The sequence below is a fragment of the Triticum dicoccoides genome, chromosome 1A (assembly GCF_002162155.2).
Source record: "Triticum dicoccoides isolate Atlit2015 ecotype Zavitan chromosome 1A, WEW_v2.0, whole genome shotgun sequence".
Taxonomy (NCBI): Eukaryota; Viridiplantae; Streptophyta; class Magnoliopsida; order Poales; family Poaceae; genus Triticum; species Triticum dicoccoides.
In genome coordinates this window covers 359,164,014-359,188,809 of record NC_041380.1, presented here as the reverse complement: position 1 = coordinate 359,188,809, position 24,796 = coordinate 359,164,014, and the positions used below count along the sequence as shown (strand labels likewise).

Sequence of the window (24,796 nt, the reverse complement as noted above, 5' to 3'; positions counted from 1 at the left end):
CACACACTGCTGTCTGTATCGATCCCTTCAGGCGACGTTCTCCACTTTGCAAGAGACGACAGCCGAGAGCAATATGGACTCCGTCAAGGCATCATCCATGGCGGCAGTGGGGGCCAGGGTACTTCGTGTCAGTATCTAGGACAGCAAAATCGGACGGCGGAGAAAGGGAGGGGAACACAAGAGGAGTGCAGTCGATTTGATGGATTTAGTCAATTTGGAGTAGGTCCGACCTGGGTGCCGAACAGCCTAAAATGAAGGACATCAACAAAAAGTAGAACATCATAACATTTCATTCAACAGTATTTGTCTTTACCAAGATATGAGTTGCAAGCCAAGCCGTAATTCACATCCAAGCCAAAGCTCATCTGCACCTGATGAATAGTAAATCCAAAAAAAAGTACAAAATTCTAAACTCTTTTGGCATAAAAAATGCTCAACTGCACAAGGAGCATGCAAAGTTTCGCGGTATTTGGAAAATTTGAGGACCTCTAGGCAAAAATACAAAATTGGGTCCAAACAGTGTTCCTTTTCAAAGTTCGAATTTACTGTCCATGCCCAGGTGCATCTGGGCACCGAACAATATTTTGTTCTACAACAAGAGTCCACATCCTTCTGGGTCTTAAAATTCGGATACATGTAGCCTGCAAGGTGAACGAGGCATCGGTTTTCTTTAAGACGAATAAACATGTACAGTCACAGGAAATTTCGAGGATATGCAAGATGGATACATACTTGGAGATCCAACCCAATGTGTTTAGCAATCTCTATCTTCCTCATAATATACTCATTCCATGTCTTCTCTTTGTGAAGCTGAAATTTAAAATGAAGTTTAGTTGCAACTTCAAGAATAAAAAAGGAACTTGCAGACTGTACCAGAAATCCAGAACAAGCATGCATACCTTGCTCGAAACCGCCATTGTAATTAACCTGCGGCCTTCATCCTCTGGAGTCTACAGCAACCAAATGTTTGTGTCATCGATATGAGATTTAAGAAGGTATACACAAATTAAAAGAAAACAATGACACACTATCTTCATCCCATATTGCGCGTATCGCAGCAGAGAGACGGTTTAAACTCACCCGAATACAGCACAAAAATTATAAGAAAACAATGACGCGATATCTTCTATATCTAAATAGTTAGTCCCTACTATTGGATTTCTCTGCAATTTTATGCAGCCACACCATTGCCAAATAGTAAATAGTAAAATTTGTTCGCTGTGTCTCCAAACAGGTGTCGGGATTGGCAACTTTACGCTGGGCAATCTGGAAGACTAGAAACAGGGATTGCTTCGAGCACAGACTAATACATTTGTCAGCTGAATTTATTTGTTTGTCCTGTTATCCTTCACAAGTGGGCAAAGCTCCAAACAGGCAATGACTAAGTTTCCAAGAGGATAAGCTGTTGAAACATCAAGAGGCTATTCACACACACAAAAAAACATCAAGAGGCGCTCCACCAATGGTGTGCCTAGAGAAGCAGATGGGACACCTGCGTCCAAAACCTGCCCTGATGATTGTATGGATAATTCACAGCAACTTGCCGATGTAATGGGCTATGTAACGTCTGATGTGTTTTGACTCTGTTTTGCAGTTTAGAACTGTTAGCTGCTAATACTTTCTGCTGGGTTGTGACTTGTGTGTGTTATATACACTAGTCAGTAACTAGTTTTCGCTTTAAGATTTTTAATTTTCTTTCTTTTGAACTGCTAGTGATAGTGGCAACTGTTGAACCTGTCTAGAACTAATTCTATTGTTGACTATAATGGAATCGAGAGGTAAGCCATCATTAAAAAAAAGCACAATCAACGATGTGATTCACTGTAAATTGCATATAATTTTTATATATCATACATACCTCATCAGAGATGTCTTCCACGCAAGTATCAAACTGGAATTTTTTTGAAAGGATTAGCAAGGATAATGCACGTCAATAATCAGAACTCAAGAGGATTAGGGCATAAATTGCAGAACCTCGGCCTAGAATAAGAACTTACAGTTGATTGCAAACGAGTATAGATACTAGTATTATCCAGTACAAATTGTATACACTTCTCCTGTCGAGGGAACATGTTCTCTTGCTGGACTTGGTCTAGAGTCTGTCTGAATGTAATCTGAGCAATGTTCAAGAAAGGAACATACATCAACAAGCATATACAACAGGCATGAACACAAACAGATACTATGGTCTTGTTTGTAAACACCAAGGTTTCATTGGATGAGTACACCACAAATGACAGCTCCATAGCATACATGCCAAGGTACGATGCTAACCTTTTGCTTAGTGAGACGTTTCCAAATCTCAAAAAGAAGAGGATCAATTTCTTCATGGTCAAAATAATCAAATCTCGTGTTAAAAATATGATCCTGAATAACAAGAGTGTCGATGTCAAATAAAACAAGAACTGTTGCTGATCTCAGGAATTACTGAAAAAGAAGAGAATATATTGTACCGTGTATGCAGTCAAAGCTAAATCAAAGCTCATGTGTGGAAAGTCTACCGCGATCTCCACTGCTTGCCAAAATCCTCTAGCTTCCATCTCTATCCACTAAAGAGCAAAGGGGTTATCATGGTATTATACTTCATTTGTACCTTTTACTCCACATGGTTTTCTTTAGGGTATGTTTACCTCAGGAGATCCTCGTTCAAATTTCATGTAACATTTAATCCACTGTCTCAAAAGATAAAGGTTATTGGTATCCCAGAAAGATGAAGAAATTAGCTTAGATCAAACCTTCATAGTACATCTGATGATGCATACCTTAATTTTCTTTGATATTTCTTCAAAGTACTTGAGATACTCTTCATCTGTTTCGTAGGTAGTAAACCATGAGCAGTACTTCTCCCAGTCAAGGTACCGCGTGCCCTGCACTCCCGAGGGAGAGAAGAAATAGATGACATACATTACTTAACGAATGGTTTCGATGCTATTAAACAGATCACTGTGCTAATTAAACTTCCGTACAATGTTCATCATCACTGAAGTGTTAAAACAAGGGACAGTTCTGAAGAAAACCAAAAGCTTCAAAAACATAGCTTGGACATCAGGGGAAATAGTGAATGTGTAACCGTGTGTCGATATTTCATACTTCCCACGGTCTCCAGGATGCAATTTCAATATTTGTTTGCACTTTCAGAACCACAAAACTTTAATATAGAGAAATTACTGTGTGAAGAATACCACAATGGCACTTTTGCATGATCAATCCAAATACATACAAAGGTGCTATCAATTATCAATATTGCTTCAAAACTGAAAGCCCTGACAAGTATTTGCAACTAGAAGGAACACGGCATCTTATTTGGTCCAAACAGAAGTACCAGATTAGTTGAAATGCGCAATTGATTCACGCGTACTATATAAACTAAATGCTGAAGCTGAAGCTGAACTAGTCATCGGTATGAGTATGAGCGGATGCCACTTACATCTCCATTTTTAAGGACAAGGCGGTGGTAGTCACTCAAGTAGGAGTGGACCGAGTGGTCAGGGTTGAAGTACCAATCAATGGTGTCACCATGTGTTAGGGCTGCTGTCCATCAGTGGAGGCTGGCTTGGTTTAGTCTCACCTCGCTTACGGAAGGAGGCCATGACCAACTTATAAGGGAGTATCCCTCCTCCTTTCAGTCCGGGCTTTTGGGATGGAGTGGGCTCTCCACTGAATGTTGGCCCATGTGCGCATAAACGTCCAGAACGTAAGTAGAGTATGGGCTAGATCGAGTTGGACGCTAACATCTGGTATCAGAGCCAGCATCGTCATGCCTTTCTGAGGGGCTTCTCAGAGGGATGGGATGTTAGGACTGCTGTCCATCAATGGAGGCTGGCTTGGTTTAGTCCCACCTCGCTTATGGGAGAAGGCCATGACCAACTTATAAGGGAGAGTATCCCTTCTCCTTTCAGTCCGGGCTTTTGGGATGGAGTGGGCTCTCCCCTGAATGTTGGCCCATGTGCGCATAAACGTCCAGAACGTAAGTAGAGTGTCGGCTAGATCGAGTTGGACGCTAACACCATGGTCGTAGTCACTGAAGTAACACGTCTCCTCGAGAGCTTCCGGGGGGTATTCCTTTCTCAGAGTCATGTCATCCAGCTCATTCATGGACACTCCCTGTGCCATCTGCATGTGCAACAGAAACACAAGCCGTGAGAGATAAAAGTTCATCAGAAACTTGCAGGGGCATTGCAGATAAATTAGCAGAAAACAGACCGGATGTGCACACAAAGATGGGATATCAAGATGATAGGGGGAATGCGAGGAAATAATAACCTTGGATGCTCTGATGCGGTAGAGCGCAAGGCGCTCGTAGACCTCGCGCTGCTGTTCACTGTCAATCCTGGGCCCGACGATGGTTGTGGGACGAGGCCTGCTGGACAAAACAGCGAGGTGCTTGCAGAAATCCTCCTCGCTGACTCTGTAATCCTCCTGGTCCGCAAGCTCGTGTGATGAATCCGGTGGCGTCTGACGGTGTGAGAGACGGGCCTTCATCAGTGTCACCAGCGGCGGAGCCGAACTCTGGATCAAATTGAACGGGGGTCCTCCCGTGCCGCATCTCCGCCGGCAATCGAGATCATCGCCGAATCCAAACCCTATATAATATGTAATCGGCGGAAGGGGATTTCGCTTCTTCCCTTCTCGCCGGTCTCCTCTGTTGGAGGAATCCCTCCTCTCCCGGACAGTCCCTTTTTTCTTCTTTTTGAGACATATTCCGGACAGTACCTCCCTTTCCACCTGTCTTATCCCCAAATAATTAAAACTCTGATAAGTGTCACACGTGTGGCACAAAGTAATCCCGCCCTAACATTTTTTATGGCAATTTTTAATTACCTAGAGATAAAAAATTTAGTTGTAAATCATGACAAGTTTCATTTTTTTTAAATGTCAGAGTGATGTTACTACATGCCACACGTGTGACACTTATCGTTTGAGAATAATTAAGGTGGTTGCCGATTTGGGCCTGTGGGCCCATGACAACGGGGTATGCCCACTATGAACCTTTCAAAATATCCTAGAAGCTTTTGGACTACGGACAGACTCATCATCTATCATTTTGGAACCTTTCAAAACATTTGACACGGGATACTTGGTACCTCGAAACACTTCCAAACACTTCCAAAATTATATGAAACGCTTTTGAAACCCTTCTCTCTCATTCTCTTTTATCTTAGGCCTTTTTTGGTTCATAGAATAGGATTATCGTAGGAATAGAAATTTTATAAAAAATGAGATGACATGTATCTCAAATCTTATAAGTAGGAATAAGAAACGAGATGTCATTTGATTGACACCAAAAGTATTTTTTCATTGAGTCTAGGCTCATTTTTATTTTTCTATGAAATGTGAAGGATAGGAACCAGTCCTATGTAGAAATAGGAATCCATTCATATGAATCAAAGGGCTTTGAAGGAAAAAATCCTATAAGAATCCTATCCTCCAAACCAAAGGAGGCCTCAATGGTACTTCTATGTACTGCTAATCATTAAGCGTGTGATCCTATATATTCAATAATATGAACATGTCTAAGACACCTTCCAGTTAATAATTATTGGCCAAATATGGACACTCATAATGGTTCCCACATAGATTGTTATCGATCGAACCATATGTTATCATATACGATTCTCTTTATCTCGCGATAAGTTACAAAACTTGAGGCGAGACTTTTAGGATATCCCCATGATTAATACCTTGATCACTATACATGGTTATCCTTGTTATTAGTTTGTACTCTTTTCTCTATATTTTAGTATCATTAGCCACAGTGTTTGGCCAGATGATGATGGACACAGTAATGCTAAGTGGGCCCAGAGTGTATCTCTCCATCACCGGAGGGGCAAATCGCAGTCTTGAACTACCGAGAATCATGAAATACTTTTCTGGTATACCCGAAAGTTACCTTTATAATTACCCAGTTACAGAGCAAAACCCCAAAGCAATCATCCGGTATCTATATTCTCATGGGCTAAGGACACAAGTAGTCCTGGCCATCCCTCGGGCCGGGCCGGGCTTCGGGCCGGGCCAACCGAAGCCCGACACAAAAAACCCAGACCCAAGCCCGACCCAGCCTGGCTGTCGGGCCTAAAAATCGGGCCCGAGCCGGCCCATCATGTTAAAAGCCCACCGGGCCTCGGGCCGGGCCTCTTCCTTAAACAGCAAAAATGATGGGCCTGGGCCCGACCCAGCCCATGCTTCGGGCTCAAAACCTAGGCCCAAGCCTGACCCATGGACAAGGTCGGGTCGGGCCAGGCCGGGTCGGGCTTTTTCGGGCCGGGTTGGGCTTTTTCGGGCCGGGTTGGGTCGGGCCGACCGGGCCGGTCTGCTCATGGCCAGGACTAGACACAAGTAAACATTAACAATTTATATGAGAATGCCGATAACATATCAACGACGTGGCCTCATTGTACTCCCTCCATTTCAGTTTACAAGTCCTGCGTGTATACCTAGGTTGCTAATTTTATCACCCTAGCTAATATAAACTATATAACACAAAAATATACCGTTTAAAAATAGAACATCTGAAGTTTATATTGATATATATTTTGTAATGTATGACTTGTATTAGGTTGGTCAAATTGACGACCTAGGGATATGCACACGCCCTATAAACTGAGAGAGAGGGAGTATTTCGTAAGTTAGGTCTATCCAACACCATTGTTACTCTAACAACGTGTCCTCATTATTGTAATCATCGTTTTTACATCAACTATGTCCATGGTTAGGAAAACTGAACCATCAACGATACATGAGCTAGTCCAAAGGCCTGACTAGGGATCTTTTTGGTGTTTATCTTTGAGCACATGCAATTAGATTTTCCTCCTAATCTCATGTTCAAGAACCAATGTAATTCTAAAATAGAAATATAAACTTAATTATGAACATGGAAATAGAATACTAAGAACTTTATTATTACCTCTAGGGATTCTTCAAACAACAAAAGCTACCTCCCTCCCTTGCACAACATGGACAGGAAAGTAACGAAGATCGCCTTAGTCATGTCGATGAGGAGACACTTAATCATTGTTGCATCTATCTGTTAGGAGAGGAATAGTGATGGTGTGTATGATACAGAACCACAGTAGTATGCGCTTAGCTATACTCGCTCTGCCCACACATAAAAACATATAAAAGTGGATTAGTTATTTAAATCCATAGTAGTGCAATTGCATTATTAAGTAACATACATTTTTAGCGGCGATCCCACTCTCTGAGAATGCCTTCATTACTCTCTTGTTAGCTACTTCCATTCTTGCGCACTTCAATTATGTGAGACACACTTGCAATATTTCCAATTCCGTATCGCTTTTGCTTCGAATCACAATTAACATGTAGGCACATTCTAATAAACCTCTATAAGCGGCAATGACCATTTTGTAACTCTCTGTGGGATCAATACTCTTACTTCAAAAAGGCTACAACTCAACCCCGTGCACTCAGAAGACATCACGTGCGCATCTACTCCATTTGCATTTTGGGGCAAATCTAATGGATCCCATGCAATCTCATGTTCGAAGACATGGCGCAGGACTTCGGGATGGTAGTTCGGCACCATTGTCGCTGTCTCCCAGAAGAACAAGATTATCATTGCAAATCACCTTGTGTCTGTATTTCACAAAGCACCTTGACATGCATGTGTATTGACCACTCAATCCGCACGTCAACCGCAAATCTGTTGGAAGTGACCACTGGTCTGAGATACTCCGTAAAAATATGAAAAATCTCCAAAACAACGTTGCGCTGTGGTGGGGCATTTCAAAAATAAGTTTTCCAATTTCCCAAAGGAGAAACATGCAACAGTCTTCTCCTTTGACGACATGGTGTTGCCTCTCTGGAAGGCTTTGGGTCTAGTGAGTCATTCCCTAAACTTAGAGGGGGTGATGTCGTCGACGAATTTGGAGCTTGAGGACAACTCTAAGGAGCACCGGTCCAGGGTGCCAGACGTAGTCATCAATGCGGTAGCTACAATCGTCAAGCCGTTGTTTGTCTCATGATACGTCCATTTTGCATCATGCTTTTTATATTGATATTTAATGCATTATGGGCTGTTATTACACATTATATCACAATAATTATGCCTATTTCTCTTATTTTACAAGGTTTACATGTAGAGGGAGAATGCCGGCAGCTGGAATTCTAGGCTGGAAAAGGAGCAAATATTAGAGACCTATTCTGCACAACTCCAAAAGTCCTGAAACTTCACGGAGCACGTTTTTGGCATAAATAAAAAATATTGGACGAAGAAAGTACTAGATGGGGCCACTAGCCAGCCACAAGGGTGGAGGGCACGCCCTACTGGAGGAAATGTTCCCTAGAGGCAATAATAAAGTTGTTATTTATATTTCCTTATATCATGATAAATGTTTATTATTAATGCTAGAATTGTATTAACCAGAAACTTAGTACATGTGTGAATACATAGACAAACAGAGTGTCCCTAGTATGCCTCTACTTGACTAGCTCGTTAATCAAAGATGGTTAAGTTTCCTGACCATAGATGTCGGTGTCAAAACCGGCGGATCTCGGGTAGGGGGTCCCGAACTGTGCGTCTAGGCGATGGTAACAGGAGGCAGGGGACATGAAGTTTTACCCAGGTTCGGGCCCTCTTGATGGAGGTAAAACCCTACGTCCTGCTTGATTAATATTGATGATATGGGTAGTACAAGAGTAGATCTACCACGAGATCAGAGAGGTTAAACCCTAGAAGCTAGCCTATGGTATGATTGTATGTTGTCCTACGGACTAAAACCCTCTGGTTTATATAGACACCGGAGAGGGCTAGGGTTACACAAGGTCGGTTACAAAGGAGGAGATATGCATATCCGTATTGCCTAGCTTGCCTTCCACGCCAAGTAGAGTCCCATCCGGACACAAGGCGGAGTCTTCAATCTTGTATCTTCATAGTCCAGCAATCCGACCAAAGGATATAATCCGGCTGTCCGGAGACCCCCCAATCCAGGACTCCCTCAGTAGCCCCTGAACCAGGCTTCAATGACGATGAGTCCGGCGCGTAGTATTGTCTTCGGCATTGCAAGGCGGGTTCCTCCTCCGAATACATCACGGAAGAATTTGAATACAAGGATAGTGTCCGACCCTGCAAAATAAGCTCCACATATCACCGTAGAGAGAATAATATTTCCACAAATTTAATCTGCTGACACGTTTTGGCAACACGACATTATGTCATGGCCCGGTGATTATTCGAACCGTTTCCTTTAACTAGCCCCGCACATAACGCGAGGCAGTTTTTTGACATGTCCTGTCAAAGCAGAGATCGTGTCCCCTTATCACGAGATTCTCATCAATACGGGCATGGGTAACCCAACTGCGCCATCGATTACGGCGCTTGGGGGATAAGTGAGTTTTACCAGGCTAATGGGGACTCCTAGTTTCGTTCGCCCATATAAAGGGATAAGGATTCACCTTTTCATCCACGCCTTCTTCCTCCTTTGCTCATCCATTTTTGCACACTTGAGCTCCAGCGCCCAAGTCCGCATTTCCCACCTCGACCTTCTCCAACCATGTCCGGAGCGGGAGGCAGGTGGATGGTCTCCTCCGTCATGGAGGGACACATCAAGAAGCTGAGGAGAGCCGGATACCTGCCCGATGATATCGTGCACCGGCTCCCAGATGAGGGGCAGCTCATCCCCACCCCCAGGCCCCATGAGAGGGTAGTGTTCCTTACCCACTTCCTCCGCGGACTGGGATTCCCTCTCCACCCATTCGTCCGGGGGCTCATGTTCTACTACGGCCTGGATTTCCACGATCTGGCCCCAAACTTCATCCTCAACATCTCGGCGTTTATCGTCGTGTGCGAGGCCTTCCTTCGCATCAAGCCCCACTTCGGCTTATGGCTGAATACCTTCAATGTCAAGCCGAAGGTAGTGAGCGGCCGCCAGGTGGAGTGCGGAGGCGCCATGGTGGGCAAGATGCCCAACGTCACATGGCTCGAGGGCTCCTTTGTGGAAACCATAAAGGGGTGGCAATCGGGGTGGTTCTACATCACCGAGCCGCGTGACCCTAAATGGGCAGCGGCCCCCGAGTTCCGATCTGGCTTCCCCACGCGGCTCACCTCCTGGCAAGAGAAGGGCCTGTCCTGGGGTAGTTCGGGGGAGCTGACCGGACTCCAAACATGTATTCAAAACATGGTGAACAAGAAGCTCAAACTTGTCAACGTAGTCCAGGTCATGCTCATCCGCCGGATCCTCCCGTGCCAACAACGGACTTTCAACTTGTGGGAGTTCAACCCGGCCCAGCACCGAACTCTAAACAGGCTCTTCGACACAACTCACGAAGATGCCTGGAAGGTGCTATTCAAGAGTGCCGAGGTTCCCCCTCCCACTACCGAGGACCGCGAATTCTGCGCGAAGTGCCAAGCCAGCGCGATAAGATGTTTTACCTCTCACAGGATACTTGTTTTTCATAGTTTGACTCTATGCGGGATCTAAGCTCCCGTACCTTTGACAGGACTGGCAGGAGACGGCCGGACAAATCGACTGTCTGGCTCCTTTGCCCGAAGGCCTAGCAGACGCTCTCCTGACGAAGATGCTGACTCCGGCTCCTTACACGGTGCTGGAGAAGACCAAGAAGGCCAAGGGAACCCGAAAGAGTTCCCGATGCCAGGCGTCATCAGACTCACCGTCCGATGACTCTGCGGCACACTCCTCCCCCGAAGACGAGGAGGAAGAAAAAGATGCTCCCCCTTTAGTCGGGGGAGACAAGAAAAGGAAGGCCACCCCAACTGGGGAGGCCGGAGGGTCCAAGAAGGGAAGGACTCGACTTCCGGACAGTTCCACCACCGCCGCCGAAGGCGAAGACGAGTGGTTGCCTAGGGCCAAGCCCCTGGGGAGGGCGTAAGTATTCGGATACCAGAGTAACTCATAACATTCATTTGTCGCACTGCTTTCCCTAACGCCGAATATGATGGCTAACCTGTTCGCAAAAGAGAGCGAGAAGAGAAGGCAAAGCACGAACGAAGAACTATAGAACAACCTACGTCAAACATTACTTCAACCCCGTGTTCACTTCCCGGACTCCGCCGAGAAGAGGCCATCACGGTAACACACGCGGTTGATTCATTTTAATTAAGTTAAGATTCATGTTATCTACAACCGGACATTAACAAATTCCCATCTGCCCATAACCGCAGGCACGGCTTTCGAAAGTTCAAATCCCTGCAGGGGAGTCCCAACTTAGCCCATCACAAGCTCTCACGGTCAATGAAGGATATTCCTTCTCCCGAGACATTCCGATCAGACTCGGCATCCCGGTTCTACAAGACATCCTCGACAAGGGTAAAACTAAACCAGCAACACCACCCAGATGTGCCAACAAATCCCGATAGGAGCTGCACATATCTCGTTCTCAGGGCACACTGGATGAGCAAGACATCGGGTAGGCCAGTCCAGAGTTGCCCCTGGTAGCCCCGGACATCGCTCAGTTGGACCAACACTTAGAGAAGCACTGGCCCGGGGGGTGTTAAAATAAAGATGACCCTTGAGTCTGTGAAACCCAAGGGAAAAAGGCTAGGTGGCAAATGGTAAAACCAATGTTGGGCATTGCTGGAAGAGTTTTATTCAAGGTGAACTATCAAGGGGTTCCCATTATCACCCAACCGCGTAAGGAACGCAAAATCCAGGAACATAACACCGATATGACGGAAAACTAGGGCGGCAAGAGTGGAACAAAACACTAGGCAAAAGGCCGAGCCTTCTACCCTTTACCAAGTATATAGATGCATTAAGATAACAAGATAATATGGTGATATCCCAACAATAAACAATGTTCCAACAAGGAACGATCTCCAATCTTCACCTGCAACTAGCAACGCTATAAGAGGGGCTGAGCAAAGCGGTAACATAGCCAATCAACGGTTTGCTAGGGGTGGGTTAGAGGTTTGTCATGGCAATTTGGGAGGCATGATAAGCAAGTGGTAGGCATCGTAGCATAGGCATAGCAAAAGAGCGAGCATCTAGCAAGCAAAGATAGAAGTGATTTCGAGGGAATGATCATCTTGCCTGCAAACTTGCCAGAGTTGACTTGATCCTCGTAAGCAAACTCAACGGGCTCCTCGTTAGCGAACTCATCTCCTAGCTCTACCCAAACAAGACAAACAAGCGAAAGGAACACAATCAACCACGTGCAAAGCTCAAACAAACATGATGCAAACATGGTATGCTAAGCGGGATGCGATATGTGATGCATATGCAAGATTTGACAAGGAATGATTGAACCTGTGCTCAACTTGGAAATCCAAGAGTGCCATTGGAAAGATGAGGTGATTTCGGTTGAAATCGATATAAAGATCACCGGAATCGGATGCACGGTATGGAAATGGCAAGCAAAACAAATATGGCACCGGTCTGCGATAAACAGCAAGTAGCCATCTAAAAGCACCAAGATAATTATGCTACATCACTCAAATATGACAACCAAATACATGGCAGGGATTCAATCATAATGCTTGACAAAAGATAAACACTGAGCTACGGCTAAATCATCCATTAACAGGTTCAAACAAGCATGGCAAAAATGCAAACGATGACAGGTTTCAGACTTAGTGAAATTAACACAAGTCTGGAATCTAACATCAGGTAGCACACTTTGGAGCATGAGAACTATATGCTATAGGAACTTAACATGGCAAAAAAGGCATGGCATGAAGCTACTCAAAGCACTTAACAAAAGTCCCTTAGTGACCTTGAGCCAAAAGGGATCATAAAATACAATTGCGAGTATGTGAACATGGCAAAAACATAAACAAATCTCAGACTTAGTGAAAAACTGGAGCATGCAAATCTGTTAACGAGTAGGCATGTTTACGAGCTCGATGCACTCACTACAGAGCAAGGCATGACAAACAAAGCATACACCCATCAATAATACATAACATATAAGCTAGACATGGCAAGAACAACAACATAGCATGCACGGATCAATAACAACATCCTCGGCAAAATCGCTAACAAGTAAACAATCTGCCAGGATTCACGAAATAGCAAAAGTAGAGCTTGATTGACTCAAGCTAGGGTGCTCCATAAATGCAAACAAATACATGGATGGATAGAGCACCATAATGTTAACAAATAATCCTTACTGATCATCCTCAAAAGAGGCACGGATCACTAGGAAACAACATGAACATATGGCATATTGATAAAATCAGATCAAGGACTTGGTGAAATTCTAAGTCCCAGAAATCAACATTAACGAATGCACTACTTTGCAAGCTTGTGCTAGTCACCACACATATCACAAAAATACATGGTAAGCACCTCTGTAAAGATGGCATGGCATATAACAAAACTCATGTAGAGCTCAGGAGCATATCATGCACACATTAATCATGGCAAAAATGACAAATAGCTATTTGATGCAGCAGATCTGACAATTTAACCATATAGCTCTCTTCCAACAGCATTTCGGGCATCAAGATGAGCTCAAATGAAATGATGTACTCTCTGAGACTAACATTTTGATATGCTACACGCGCAAATCGGAGCTACGGATGCGGAGTTACGGCATGAGCAAGAATGCAAAAAAAATACTAGGGAGAGGGAAAAGTCAACCCTCTAGGGTTTCACTGTAGCTCGGATCTGGATCACGGTGGTGTGCACACTGAGGTTCATCGGCGAGGATGGCAGCATGGCGACTGGAGCTGAGGGAGCTCGCCGGCGTGGAGGGGCTCGTCGGGGCGAGGAGGCGGCGCTGATGGCGGCGGACGTCGGCGGCGAGGTAGCCGCGGTGGGGGCGGCGAGGTGCGGCCGGCGTGGGACGGAGCTCGGCTCCAACCGGCGAAGTGCGTGGCGGAGGCGGCCGGCGCACGAAAGAAAGACGGCGGTGCGGCGAGGGCCTCTCGGGCGCGGGCGGCGGTCGGGAAGAGGAGGCGGGGCCCGGTCACGGGGGCAGAGAGGGCCGGCCTTGGGCCCGACGGGCCTTGGCGGCGGCGGGAGGAACGGGTGCCACGTGGCGCGCGGTTATAGGCTGGGCGCGGCGGCGCGGGCGGTGGACATGTCCGGCCCGACCGGATCTCGTCCGGCGGCGCGAGGAGGAGATTTTAGGGTTTGGGGGAAGAAGACCCGAAAATCTCGGGAGAGGATCTATATATAGGCATAGAGGGAGCTAGGAAGCTCCAAATGGAGTGCGGTTTTCGACCACGCGATCGTGATCGAACGCTCTAGATGATGGAGAGGGTTTTGGTGGGTTTTGGGCCAAATTGGAAGGGTGTTGGGCTGCAACACACACGAGGCCCTCTCGGTCCCTCGGTTAACCGTTGGAGTATCAAACGAAGTCCAAATGGTACGAAACTTGACAAGAGGTCTACCGGTAGTAAACCAAGGCCGCATGGCAAGTCTCGGTCCAATCTGGAGATGTTTAACCCCCACACACGAAAAGAGGTAGAAAGGACCACCGGAGGAGATAGGAGCGCCGGAATGCAAAACGGACAACGGGGAAAATGCTCGGATGCATGAGATGAACACGTATGCTAATGCAATGCACATGATGACACGATATGGGATGCATGACAACGACAACAACACACGGAGACAAAAACCCGAACCCGAGGAAAATAAAATAACTTAGCGCCGGAAACAACAAGAGTTGGGATACATATAAGGTAAATTGCATCCGGGGTGTTATAACACTCCACCACTACGAAAGGATCTCGTCCCGAGATCTAGGACTGGAAAAACGCCGGGTACTTAGAACGGAGGTGATCCTCGCATTCCTAGGTGGCTTCACGGTCGGAATGGTGTGACTACTTGACTTTGAGGAATTTGATTGACTTATTGCGAGTCTTGCGTTCAGTCTCTTCAAGAATAGCAACGGGGTGCTCACAATAAGAAAGGTCTTCTTGGAGATCAAAGTCTTTGAAGTTGACGGTGCGGTCAGGGGTCTTGAAGCACTTGCGGAGCTGAGAGACATGGAACATGTCGTGCACATTTGCAAAGTTGGGAGGAAGCTCGAGTTGATAGGCGAGATCGCCTCTCTTGCTGACGATCTTGAAAGGACCCACGTATCTAGGGGCAAGCTTCCCTTTGATACTGAAGCGATGAGTACCTTTCATTGGAGAGACTCAGAGGTAAACATGGTCTCCGATCTCGAAATCCAAATCACGATGCTTACTATCATAGTAGCTCTTCTGACGCGATTGCGCTGCTTTGAGGTTATCACGAATGACTTTGCACATCTCCTCTGCCTCTGTGATCAAGTCATTTCCAAGAAGTTAACGTTCACCGGTCTCCGACCAGTTAAGAGGAGTACGGCACTTCCTGCCATAGAGAATTTCAAATGGGGCCTTGCCCGAACTTTCTTGAAAACTGTTGTTGTAGGAGAATTCGGCATATGGAAGACAATCTTCCCACTTCATACCGAAGGAGATAACGCAAGCCCTGAGCATATCTTTGAGAATCTGATTGACACGCTCGACTTGACCACTAGTTTGAGGATGAAAAGCTGTGCTGAAGCGGATGTTGGTGCCCAAGGCCTTCTGAAAAGAATCCCAAAACTTGGAGGTAAAGATGCTGCCACGGTCTAAAGAGATCAACTGTGGAATGCCATGCAGAGAGACGATCCGAGAGGTATACAGCTCCGCCAATTGAGCTGCAGTGATAGACTCTTTGATAGGCAGAAAGTTAGCCACTTTAGTGAGCTTGTCGGTGACAATGAATATAACATCATTGCCACGCTTGGACTTTGGAAACCCAGTCACGAAGTCCATCTCAATGTGGTAAACTTCCATTCTGGAATGGCAAGAGTTTGGAGGAGACCAGCTGGTCGTTGGTGTTCTGCCTTCACTCTTCTGCAGACATCACATTCATTCACGAACTGAGCAATCTTGCGCTTCATTCAAGTCCACCAATAAGCCTGCTTGAGGTCCTGGTACATCTTCATACTCCCAGGGTGGATGGAGAGGAGTGAATTGTGAGCCTCATTCATAATAACTTTACGAAGGTCACCTTTAGGCACAACAATGCGATCCTCGAAGAAGAGAGTATCCTTGTCATCCAGGCGATAGCACTTGTACTTGGGTTGACTCTTGGCAATCCCAATCTTCACCTTCTTCACCATAGCATCAAGAAGTTGAGCCTCACGAATCTGATCTTCCAAAGTAGGAGAGACTTGAAGGTTGGCGAGGAAACCTTGAGGAACAACTTGCAGATTGAGTTTGCGGAAAGCTTCACAAAGCTCGGGTTGGTAAGGCTTGAGAATCAGACTGCTGCAGTAAGCCTTCCTACTCAAAGCGTCAGCAATCACATTGGCCTTGCCTGGAGTATACTCGATGCTCGGATTATACTCCTGAATCATTTCGACCCAACGAGTCTGCCTGAGGTTGAGATTAGGCTGAGTGAAGATGTACTTGAGACTCTTGTGGTCAGTGAAGATGTCCACTTTTCTTCCCAATAAGAGATGTTTCCAAGTCAAAAGAGCATGCACAACTGCCGCCAACTCGAGGTCATGAGTGGGGTAGTTCTTCTCGTTGGGCTTCAACTGGCGAGAGGTATAAGCCACAACTTTCATCTCTTGCATCAACACTGCACCAAGGCCTTGAAGAGAGGCATCGCAGAAGACCTCGTACGGTTTGGATTCATCAGGAGGAGTCAGAACTGGAGCAGTGACCAATTTCTCTTTCAAAGTGTTGAAAGCGATGTCACATTCCGGAGACCAAACGTACTTGACGTGCTTTTGGAGAAGGTTTGAAAGAGGCTTCGCGATCTTTGAAAAGTTCTCAACGAACCTTCGACAGTAGCTTGCGAGACCAAGGAAGCTACGGAGTTGCTTCACGTTCTGAGGTGGTTCCTAATTCACAATTGCAGACACCTTCTTAGGATTTACCGCTATGCCTTTGGCAGAGATGATATGACCAAGATAGAGAACCTCATCGAGCCAAAACTCGCACTTTGAGAACTTGGCGTAGAACTAATGTTCCCTAAGCTTATCGAGCACCAAACACAAGTGCTTGGCATGATCTTCCTTGTTCTTCGAAAAGACCAGAATGTCATCGAGATAGACCAAAACAAAGTCATTTGTGTAAGCGTTGAAGATGAAGTTCATCATGTGAGAGAAAGTCGGAGGAGCGTTGACGAGGCCAAAAGACATGACAATGTATTCATATGAACCATAGCTTGTTCTGAAAGCCGTCTTGGGAATATCTTGCTCACAGATTCGAATCTGGTGATAGCCCATACGAATATCAAGCTTGGAGAATACTTGGGCACCTTTGAGTTGTTCGAACAACTCATTGATGTTGGGAAGTGGGTACTTGTTCTTGATGGTCTTCTTGTTCAATGGACAGTAGTCAACACAAAGTCAGTCCGTTCCATCCTTCTTCTTCACAAAAAGAACTCCACAACCCCACGGAGAAGAACTAGGTCGGATGAGACCCATTCTCTCTTGAATATCGAGTTGCTTCTTCAGCTCCTTCAACTCTTCAGGTCCGAGCTTGTAAGGACGTTTGCAAATAGGTTCCGTGCCAGGCTCAAGATCGATGACGAATTCAACTGGCCGGTGCGGAGGCATTCCTGGAAGCTCTTCTGGAAAGACATCTTGATATTCGCAAACGACTGGAATTTGAGAGATGGCATCCAGTTCACCCTTCTCATTGAGAGAAAACAGACGGATGGTATCATCACGAGCGGTAAAGACAATCACATCCTCAGACGAATGAGTCAGTTGAATCTGCCTGGCAGCACAATCAAGATGCGCCTTGTGCTTAGAAAGCCAACCATTCCAAGAATAAGATCAATATCCGAGTTGCCAAGGACCATTGGAGAAGAAGGAAACTTGTAATCGCCCAATGTGATAGTAACATCCGGAGCCATCATTTTGGTGTTCATGAACAAACCCGGAGAAGAAACCGCTATCGGCTTAGGCAAATCAACAGTATGCACATCATGCATGGATGCAAAAGGCTTCGATAAAAATGACAAAGATGCACCAGTATAAAAAAGAACTCTTGCGGGAATGTCATTAACAGGAAGGTTACCCATAATCACATCTGGCGAGTCCTCTGCCTGAGCTGCGTTCAACAAGTTGACCTTAGCAGACTTGGGGTTATGCTTGACCATAGCTATACTTGCCGATCTCACAAGAGGAGGAGGAGGGAGACGCCTCTGATTGAAGCATTTTTTGGCATAGTGACCCTTCTGTTGACACTTGTTGCACATGAGCTCTGAAAGCGGACGGTGATACGGAGCACTCGATCTTGAAGCTTGAGACAAAGTCTTGTTCTGAAAGCCAGGGTTGGGTGGGTGGGAAGATCCACTGTCCCCTTTGCTCTTCTACTGATAAGGCTGACGGAACGGAGGAGGAGGAAACCAATACTTCTGCTGCTTAGCCACTTGAGTTGAGGAAGAAGGAGTAGCATCTCTGACTCGCTTCTTGGAAGCATCGCACTTCAGTTGAGCAGTCTCTTGCTTCAATGCCATGTTGTAAAACTCATCGTACCTCTTGGGCTCAAAGAGAACGAGAGCTAGCTGGATTTCTTCTTTGAGACCACCCCTGAACTAGTATATCATGCTCTTCTCGTCAGGGACATCCTACTTAGCAAAACGGGCAAGCTTCTGAAACATCTTGTTGTACTCATAGATAGACATAGAGCCTTGCTTCAGGTTGCGGAATTCCTCACGCTTGCTTTCAACCATGCTCTGAGGAATATGATGAGCTTTGAAGTCTTGATGGAATTCATCCCAGGTAATCACACGGCCTCCTCTGGAATCTTTGTACTGCTGAAACCATTCTGCAGCTTGGTCTTTGAGTTGGAAGGAAGTGAACTTGACAAAGTCCTCAGGCCTGACGTTACTGCACTCGAAATGCTTGCATAAGTCCATGAGCCAATCATCAGCGTCAGTTGCCTCAACGCAATTGCTAAAGGTCTTTGGCTGGTTAGCAAGGAACTGGTTGAGTGTAGCAAAGTGATTCTGATTGTTGCCTTGGTTCCCTTGGTTGCGCTCTTGAAGAAGTTGCATGATCAGCTACGTGTTTGCATTGGTAGCGGCCATCACAGCTTGCCATGCCTTCGGAGGTGGAGGTGGTGGTGGCGGATTAGGATTCGGAGTCGTGCGCATTGGGGGGGCCATCCTGAAGAGGTTGACATCCATTAGCACATTGATAGACAAATATTGAAGCTGAATCAAACGGTTTGAAATTGCAACATATAGTCTTCACATCCGAACAAAATGAACGCATTCCAATTGAAATGGTCACATATCCATAAATTGAGAAGCCACTTAGAATTTAGGTAGAAGAATAAAAGCAACAAGGTATGGAACAAGAACGAATACTCGGTAAAGATCACCCAATCTCAAACCAAATATCCGTGGAAGAGGAACTAGAGCTACAAGAATTCCCACCTATGAAACTCCCGAACCTTTCTGGTTATGCAATCAGGTGTTGGGGATACAGGGGAAGCATAATATCTCACCCAAATCTAGCAAATCCTACATCCAGATGTATCCATCCTTCAACACATAACCGAGAAAAACTTCGGAAATCGTCTACGTCAACCTTCGAAAAGCATTCGTTATACAAGTTATGGCAATACTCCCGAACTCCCGCCCCAGTACTGGGTGGCGTCGAGGTTATCTCACCAACAACTGCATAAAAGAGATTTTCGATGTCGGCGAAACTAAACTCAGGTATTCCAGAACTGCAATGATAAAATTGTGACGACAAGACCTCGGAGCTCAACTCCCCGGGACACTGCCACAACCCCTAAATGACAGGAGGCACCAAGAACAATGTTCTCGTCACAAATCGATCTGCATGATTCCAAGATACCCGCGTGATCCTAAATTTTTTTAGTGAAATTTTAGAAGAGAAGAGTCAAAACTCTACGTCAGGATGCCTTACCAGAGCGATGAAGGGACTGGGGAGTAAAAAGAATTCCTAAACTCTCCGATATATAATTCCTAAAAGACTCAAAACATTTTTTCTAGACTCAACAACGTCAGCTAATTCGATCAAGCAGGGGGGCTCCTAAGGTTGGGGAAGGCTCTGATTACCAACTTGTAATGCCCTCGATGCGGCTATATCTCCTACGTGTCAAAGCACGACTTAGAGGCATAACCGCATTGAAAGCAATGTCGCAAGTAAGGTAATCTTCACAACAACCCATGTAAATAGATAATAGGGGAAAAAGGTACATAGTTGGCTTACACTCGCCACGTCACACAAATACATGAATAACATTACAATCATCCAATACACTCATGGTCCGACTACGGTACCAAAATAAAAGATCAACCCCAACAAGCGACATGGTCCCGATTGCCCCAACTGGGCACCACTACTAATCATCAGGGAAAGACACGTAATAACGATGAGAGGCTTCATCGAACTCCCACTTGAGCTCAAGCACATCATCTGGAACGGTATCGTCGGTCCCTGCATCTGGTTTGGAAGTAATCTGTGAGCCACGGGGACTCAGCAATCTCGCACCCTCGCGATCAAGACTATTTAAGCTTATAGGTAAGGCAAGGTAATATGTGGAGCTGCAGCAAGCGACTAGCATATATGGTGGCTAACCTGTTCGCAAAAGAGAGTGAGAAGAGAAGGCAAAGCACGAACGAAGAACTATAGAACAACCTACGTCAAACATTACTCCAACCCCGTGTTCACTTCCCGGACTCTGCCGAGAAGAGACCATCACGGTAACACACGCGGTTGATTCATTTTAATTAAGTTAAGATTCATGTTATCTACAACCGGACGTTAACAAATTCCCATCTACCCATAACCGCGGGCATGGCTTTCGAAAGTTCAAATCCCTGCAGGGGAGTCCCAACTTAGCCCATCACAAGCTCTCACGGTCAACGAAGGATATTCCTTCTCCCGAGACATTCCGATCAGACTCAGCATCCCGGTTCTACAAGACATCCTCGACAAGGGTAAAACTAAACCAGCAACACCACCCAGATGTGCCGACAAATCCTGATAGGAGCTGCACATATCTCGTTCTCAGGGCACACCGGATGAGCAAGACGTCGGGTAGGCCAGCCCAGAGTTTCCCCTGGTAGCCCCGGACATCGCTCAGTTGGACCAACACTTAGAGAAGCACTGGCCCGGGGGGGGTGTTAAAATAAAGATGACCCTTGAGTCCACGAAACCCAAGGGAGAAAAGGCTAGGTGGCAAATGGTAAAACCAATGTTGGGCATTTCTGGAAGAGTTTTATTCAAGGCGAACTGTCAAGGGGTTCCCATTATCACCCAACCGCGTAAGGAACGCAAAATCCGGGAACATAACACCGATATGACGGAAAACTAGGGCGGCAAGAGTGGAACAAAACACTAGGCAAAAGGCCGAGCCTTCCACCCTTTACCAAGTATATAGATTCATTAAGATAACAAGATAATATGGTGATATCCCAACAATAAACAATGTTCCAACAAGGAACGATCTCCAATCTTCACCTGCAACTAGCAACGCTATAAGAGGGGCTGAGCAAAGCGGTAACATAGCCAATCAACGGTTTGCTAGGACATGGTGGGTTAGAGGTTTGTCATGGCAATTTGGGAGGCATGATAAGCAAGTGGTAGGCATCATAGCATAGGCATAGCAAAAGAGCGAGCATCTAGCAAGCAAAGATAGAAGTGATTTCGAGGGAATGATCATCTTGCCTGCAAACTTGCCAGAGTTGACTTGATCCTCGTAAGCAAACTCAACGGGCTCCTCGTTAGCGAACTCGTCTCCCGGCTCTACCCAAACAAGACAAACAAGCAAAAGGAACACAATCAACCACGTGCAAAGCTCAAACAAACATGATGCAAACATGGTATGCTAAGCGGGATGCGATATGTGATGCATATGCAAGATTTGACAAGGAATGATTGAACCTGGCCTCAACTTGGAAATCCAAGAGTTCCACTGGAAAGATGAGGTGATTTCTGTTGAAATCAATATAAAGATCACCGGAATCGGATGCACGGTTTGGAAATGGCAAGCAAAAAAAATATGGCACCGGTCTGCGATAAACAGCAAGTAGCCATCTAAAAGCACCAAGATAATTATGCTACATCACTCAAACATGACAACAAAATACATGGCAGGGATTCACTCATAATACTTGACAAAAGATGAACACTGAGCTACGGCTAAATCATCCATTAACAGGTTCAAACAAGCATGGCAAAAATGCAAATGATAACAGGTTTCAGACTTAGTGAAATTAACACAAGTCTCGGATCTAACATCAGGTAGCACACTTTGGAGCATGAGAACTATATGCTACAGGAACTTAACATGGCAAAGTAAGGCATGGCATGAAGCTACTCAAAGCACTTAACAAAAGTCCCTTAGTGACCTTGAGCCAAAAGGGATCAGAAAATACAATTGCAAGCATGCGAACATGGCAAAAACATAAACAGATCTCAGACTTAGTGAAAAACTGGAGCATGCAAATCTGTTAACGAGTAGGCATGTTTACGAGCTTGATGCACTCACTACAGAGCAAGGCATGACAAACTAAGCATACACCCATCAACAATACATAACATAGAAGCTAAACATGGTAAGAACAACAACGTAGCATGCACGGATCAATAAAAACATCCTCGGCAAAATCGCTAACAAGTAAACAATCTGCCAGGATTCACGAAATAGCAAAAGTAGAGCTCGATTGACTCAAGCTAGGGTGCTCCATAAATGCAAACAAAGACATGGATGGATAGAGAACCACAATGTTAACAAATCATCCTTACTGATCATCCTGAAAAGAGGCATGGATCACTAGGAAACAACATGAACATATGGCATATTGACAAAATCAGATCAAGGACTTGGTGAAATTCTAAGTACCTGGAATCAACATTAACGAATGCACTACTTTGCAAGCTTGTGCTAGTCACCACACATATCACAAAAATACATGGTAAGCACCTCTGTAAAGATGGCATGGCATATAACAAAACTCATGTAGAGCTCAGGAGCATATCATGCACACATTAATCATGGCAAAAATGACAAATAGCTATTTGATGCAGCAGATCTGACAATTTAACCATATAGCTCTCTTCCAACAGCATTTCGGGCATCAAGATGAGCTCAAATGAAATGATGTACTCTCTGAGACTAACATTTTGATATGCTACACGCGCAAATCGGAGCTACGGATGCGGAGTTACGGCATGAGCAAGAATGCAAAAAAAATACTAGGGAGAGGGAAAAGTCAACCCTCTAGGGTTTCACTGTAGCTCGGATCTGGATCGCGGTGGCGCGCACACTGAGGTTCATCGGCGAGGATGGCAGCGTGGCGACTGGAGCTGAGGGAGCTCGCCGGCGTGGAGGGGCTCGTCGGGGCGGCGTCGGCTCGCCGGGGCGAGGAGGCGGCGCTGATGGCGGCGGACGTCGGCGGCGAGGTAGCCACGGTGGGGGCGGCGAGGTGCGGCCGGCGTGGGACGGAGCTCGGCTCCAACCGGCAAAGTGCGTGGCGGAGGCGGCCGGCGCAGGAACAAAGAAGGCGGCGCGGCGAGGGCCTCTCGGGCACGGGCGGCGGGCGGGAAGAGGAGGCGGGGCCCGGTCATGGGGGCGGAGAGGGCCGGCCTTGGGCCCGACGGGCCTTGGCGGCGGCGGTGGGAACGGATCACTAGGAAACAATATGAACATATGGCATATTGACAAAATCAGATCAAGGACTTGGTGAAATTCTAAGTCCCTGAAATCAGCATTAACGAATGCACTACTTTGCAAGCTTGTGCTAGTCACCACACATATCACAAAAATACATGGTAAGCACCTCTATAAAGATGGCATGGCATATAACAAAACTCATGTAGAGATCAGGAGCATATCATGCACACATTAATCATGGCAAAAATGACAAATAGCTATTTGATGCAGCAGATCTGACAATTTAACCATATAGCTCTCTTCCAACAGCATTTCGGGCATCAAGATGAGCTCAAATGAAAATGATGCGAAGAGATGAAATGATGTACTCTCTGAGGCGAACATTTTGATATGCTACACGCGGAAATTGGAGCTACGGATGCGGAGTTAAGGCATGAGCAAGAATGCAAAAAATATACTAGGGAGAGGGAAAAGTCAACCCTCTAGGGTTTCACTGTAGCTCGGATCTGGATTGCGGTGGCGCGCACACCGAGGTTCGTCGGCGAGGATGGCAGCGCGGTGACCGGTGCTGAGGGAGCTCGCTGGCATGGAGGGGCTCGTCGGGGCGGCGCCGGCTTGCCGGGACGAGGAGGCGGCGCTGATGGCGGCGGACGTCGGCGGCGAGGTAGCCGCGGTGGAGGCGGCGAGGTGCGGCCGGTGCGGGACGGAGCTCGGCTCCAGCAGGCGAAGTGCGTGGCGGAGGCGGTCAGCGCACGGAACGAAGACGGCGGCGCGGCGAGGGCCTCTCGGGCGCGGGCGGCGCTCGGGAAGAGGAGGTGGGGCCCGGTCACTGGGGCGGAGAGGGTCGGCCTTGGGCCCGGCGGGCCTTGGCGGCGGCGGCGGGAATGGGTGCCACATGGCGCGCGGTTACAGGCTGGGCGCGGCGGCGCGGGCGGCGGACATGTCCGGCCCGACCGGATCTCGTCCGGCGGCGCGAGGAGGAGATTTTAGGGTTTGGGGGAAGAAGACCCGAAAATCTCGGGAGAGGATCTATATATAGGCATAGAGGGAGCTAGGAAGCTCCAAATGGAGTGCGGTTTTCGACCACGCGATCGTGATCGAACGCTCTAGATGATGGAGAGGGTTTTGGTGGATTTTGGGCCAAATTGGAAGGTTGTTGGGCTGCAACACACATGAGGCCCTCTCGATCCCTCGGTTAACCGTTGGAGTATCAAACGAAGTCCAAATGGTACGAAACTTGAC

The 24,796-nt window shown here is 46.4% G+C and overlaps 1 protein-coding gene across 1 annotated transcript; it reads right to left on the bottom strand.

Moving 5' to 3' along the window:
* Positions 1-274: 274 nt before the first annotated feature.
* LOC119272967 lies at positions 275-4,665 on the bottom strand. Its single transcript, XM_037554303.1, has 10 exons — positions 4,264-4,665; positions 2,763-2,867; positions 2,631-2,672; positions 2,454-2,549; positions 2,275-2,367; positions 1,998-2,114; positions 1,859-1,891; positions 900-950; positions 733-810; positions 275-641 (listed from the first exon to the last, which is right to left on the bottom strand). The coding sequence occupies exons 1-10, from the start codon at positions 4,480-4,482 to the stop codon at positions 543-545; spliced, it is 933 nt and encodes a 310-aa protein (XP_037410200.1). The 5' UTR covers positions 4,483-4,665; the 3' UTR covers positions 275-542.
* Positions 4,666-24,796: the final 20,131 nt, after the last annotated feature.

Coding starts and splice junctions, on each gene's coding strand:
- LOC119272967 (XM_037554303.1), bottom strand. CDS start 4,482: ATGAAGGCCCGTCTCTCACACCGTCAGACGCCACCGGATTCATCACAC. Junction 2,868..4,263: donor ACCGCATCAGAGCATCCAAG/GTTATTATTTCC, acceptor TCGGGAGTGCAG/GGCACGCGGTACCTTGACTG. Junction 811..899: donor CAATGGCGGTTTCGAGCAAG/GTATGCATGCTT, acceptor TTTAAATTTCAG/CTTCACAAAGAGAAGACATG.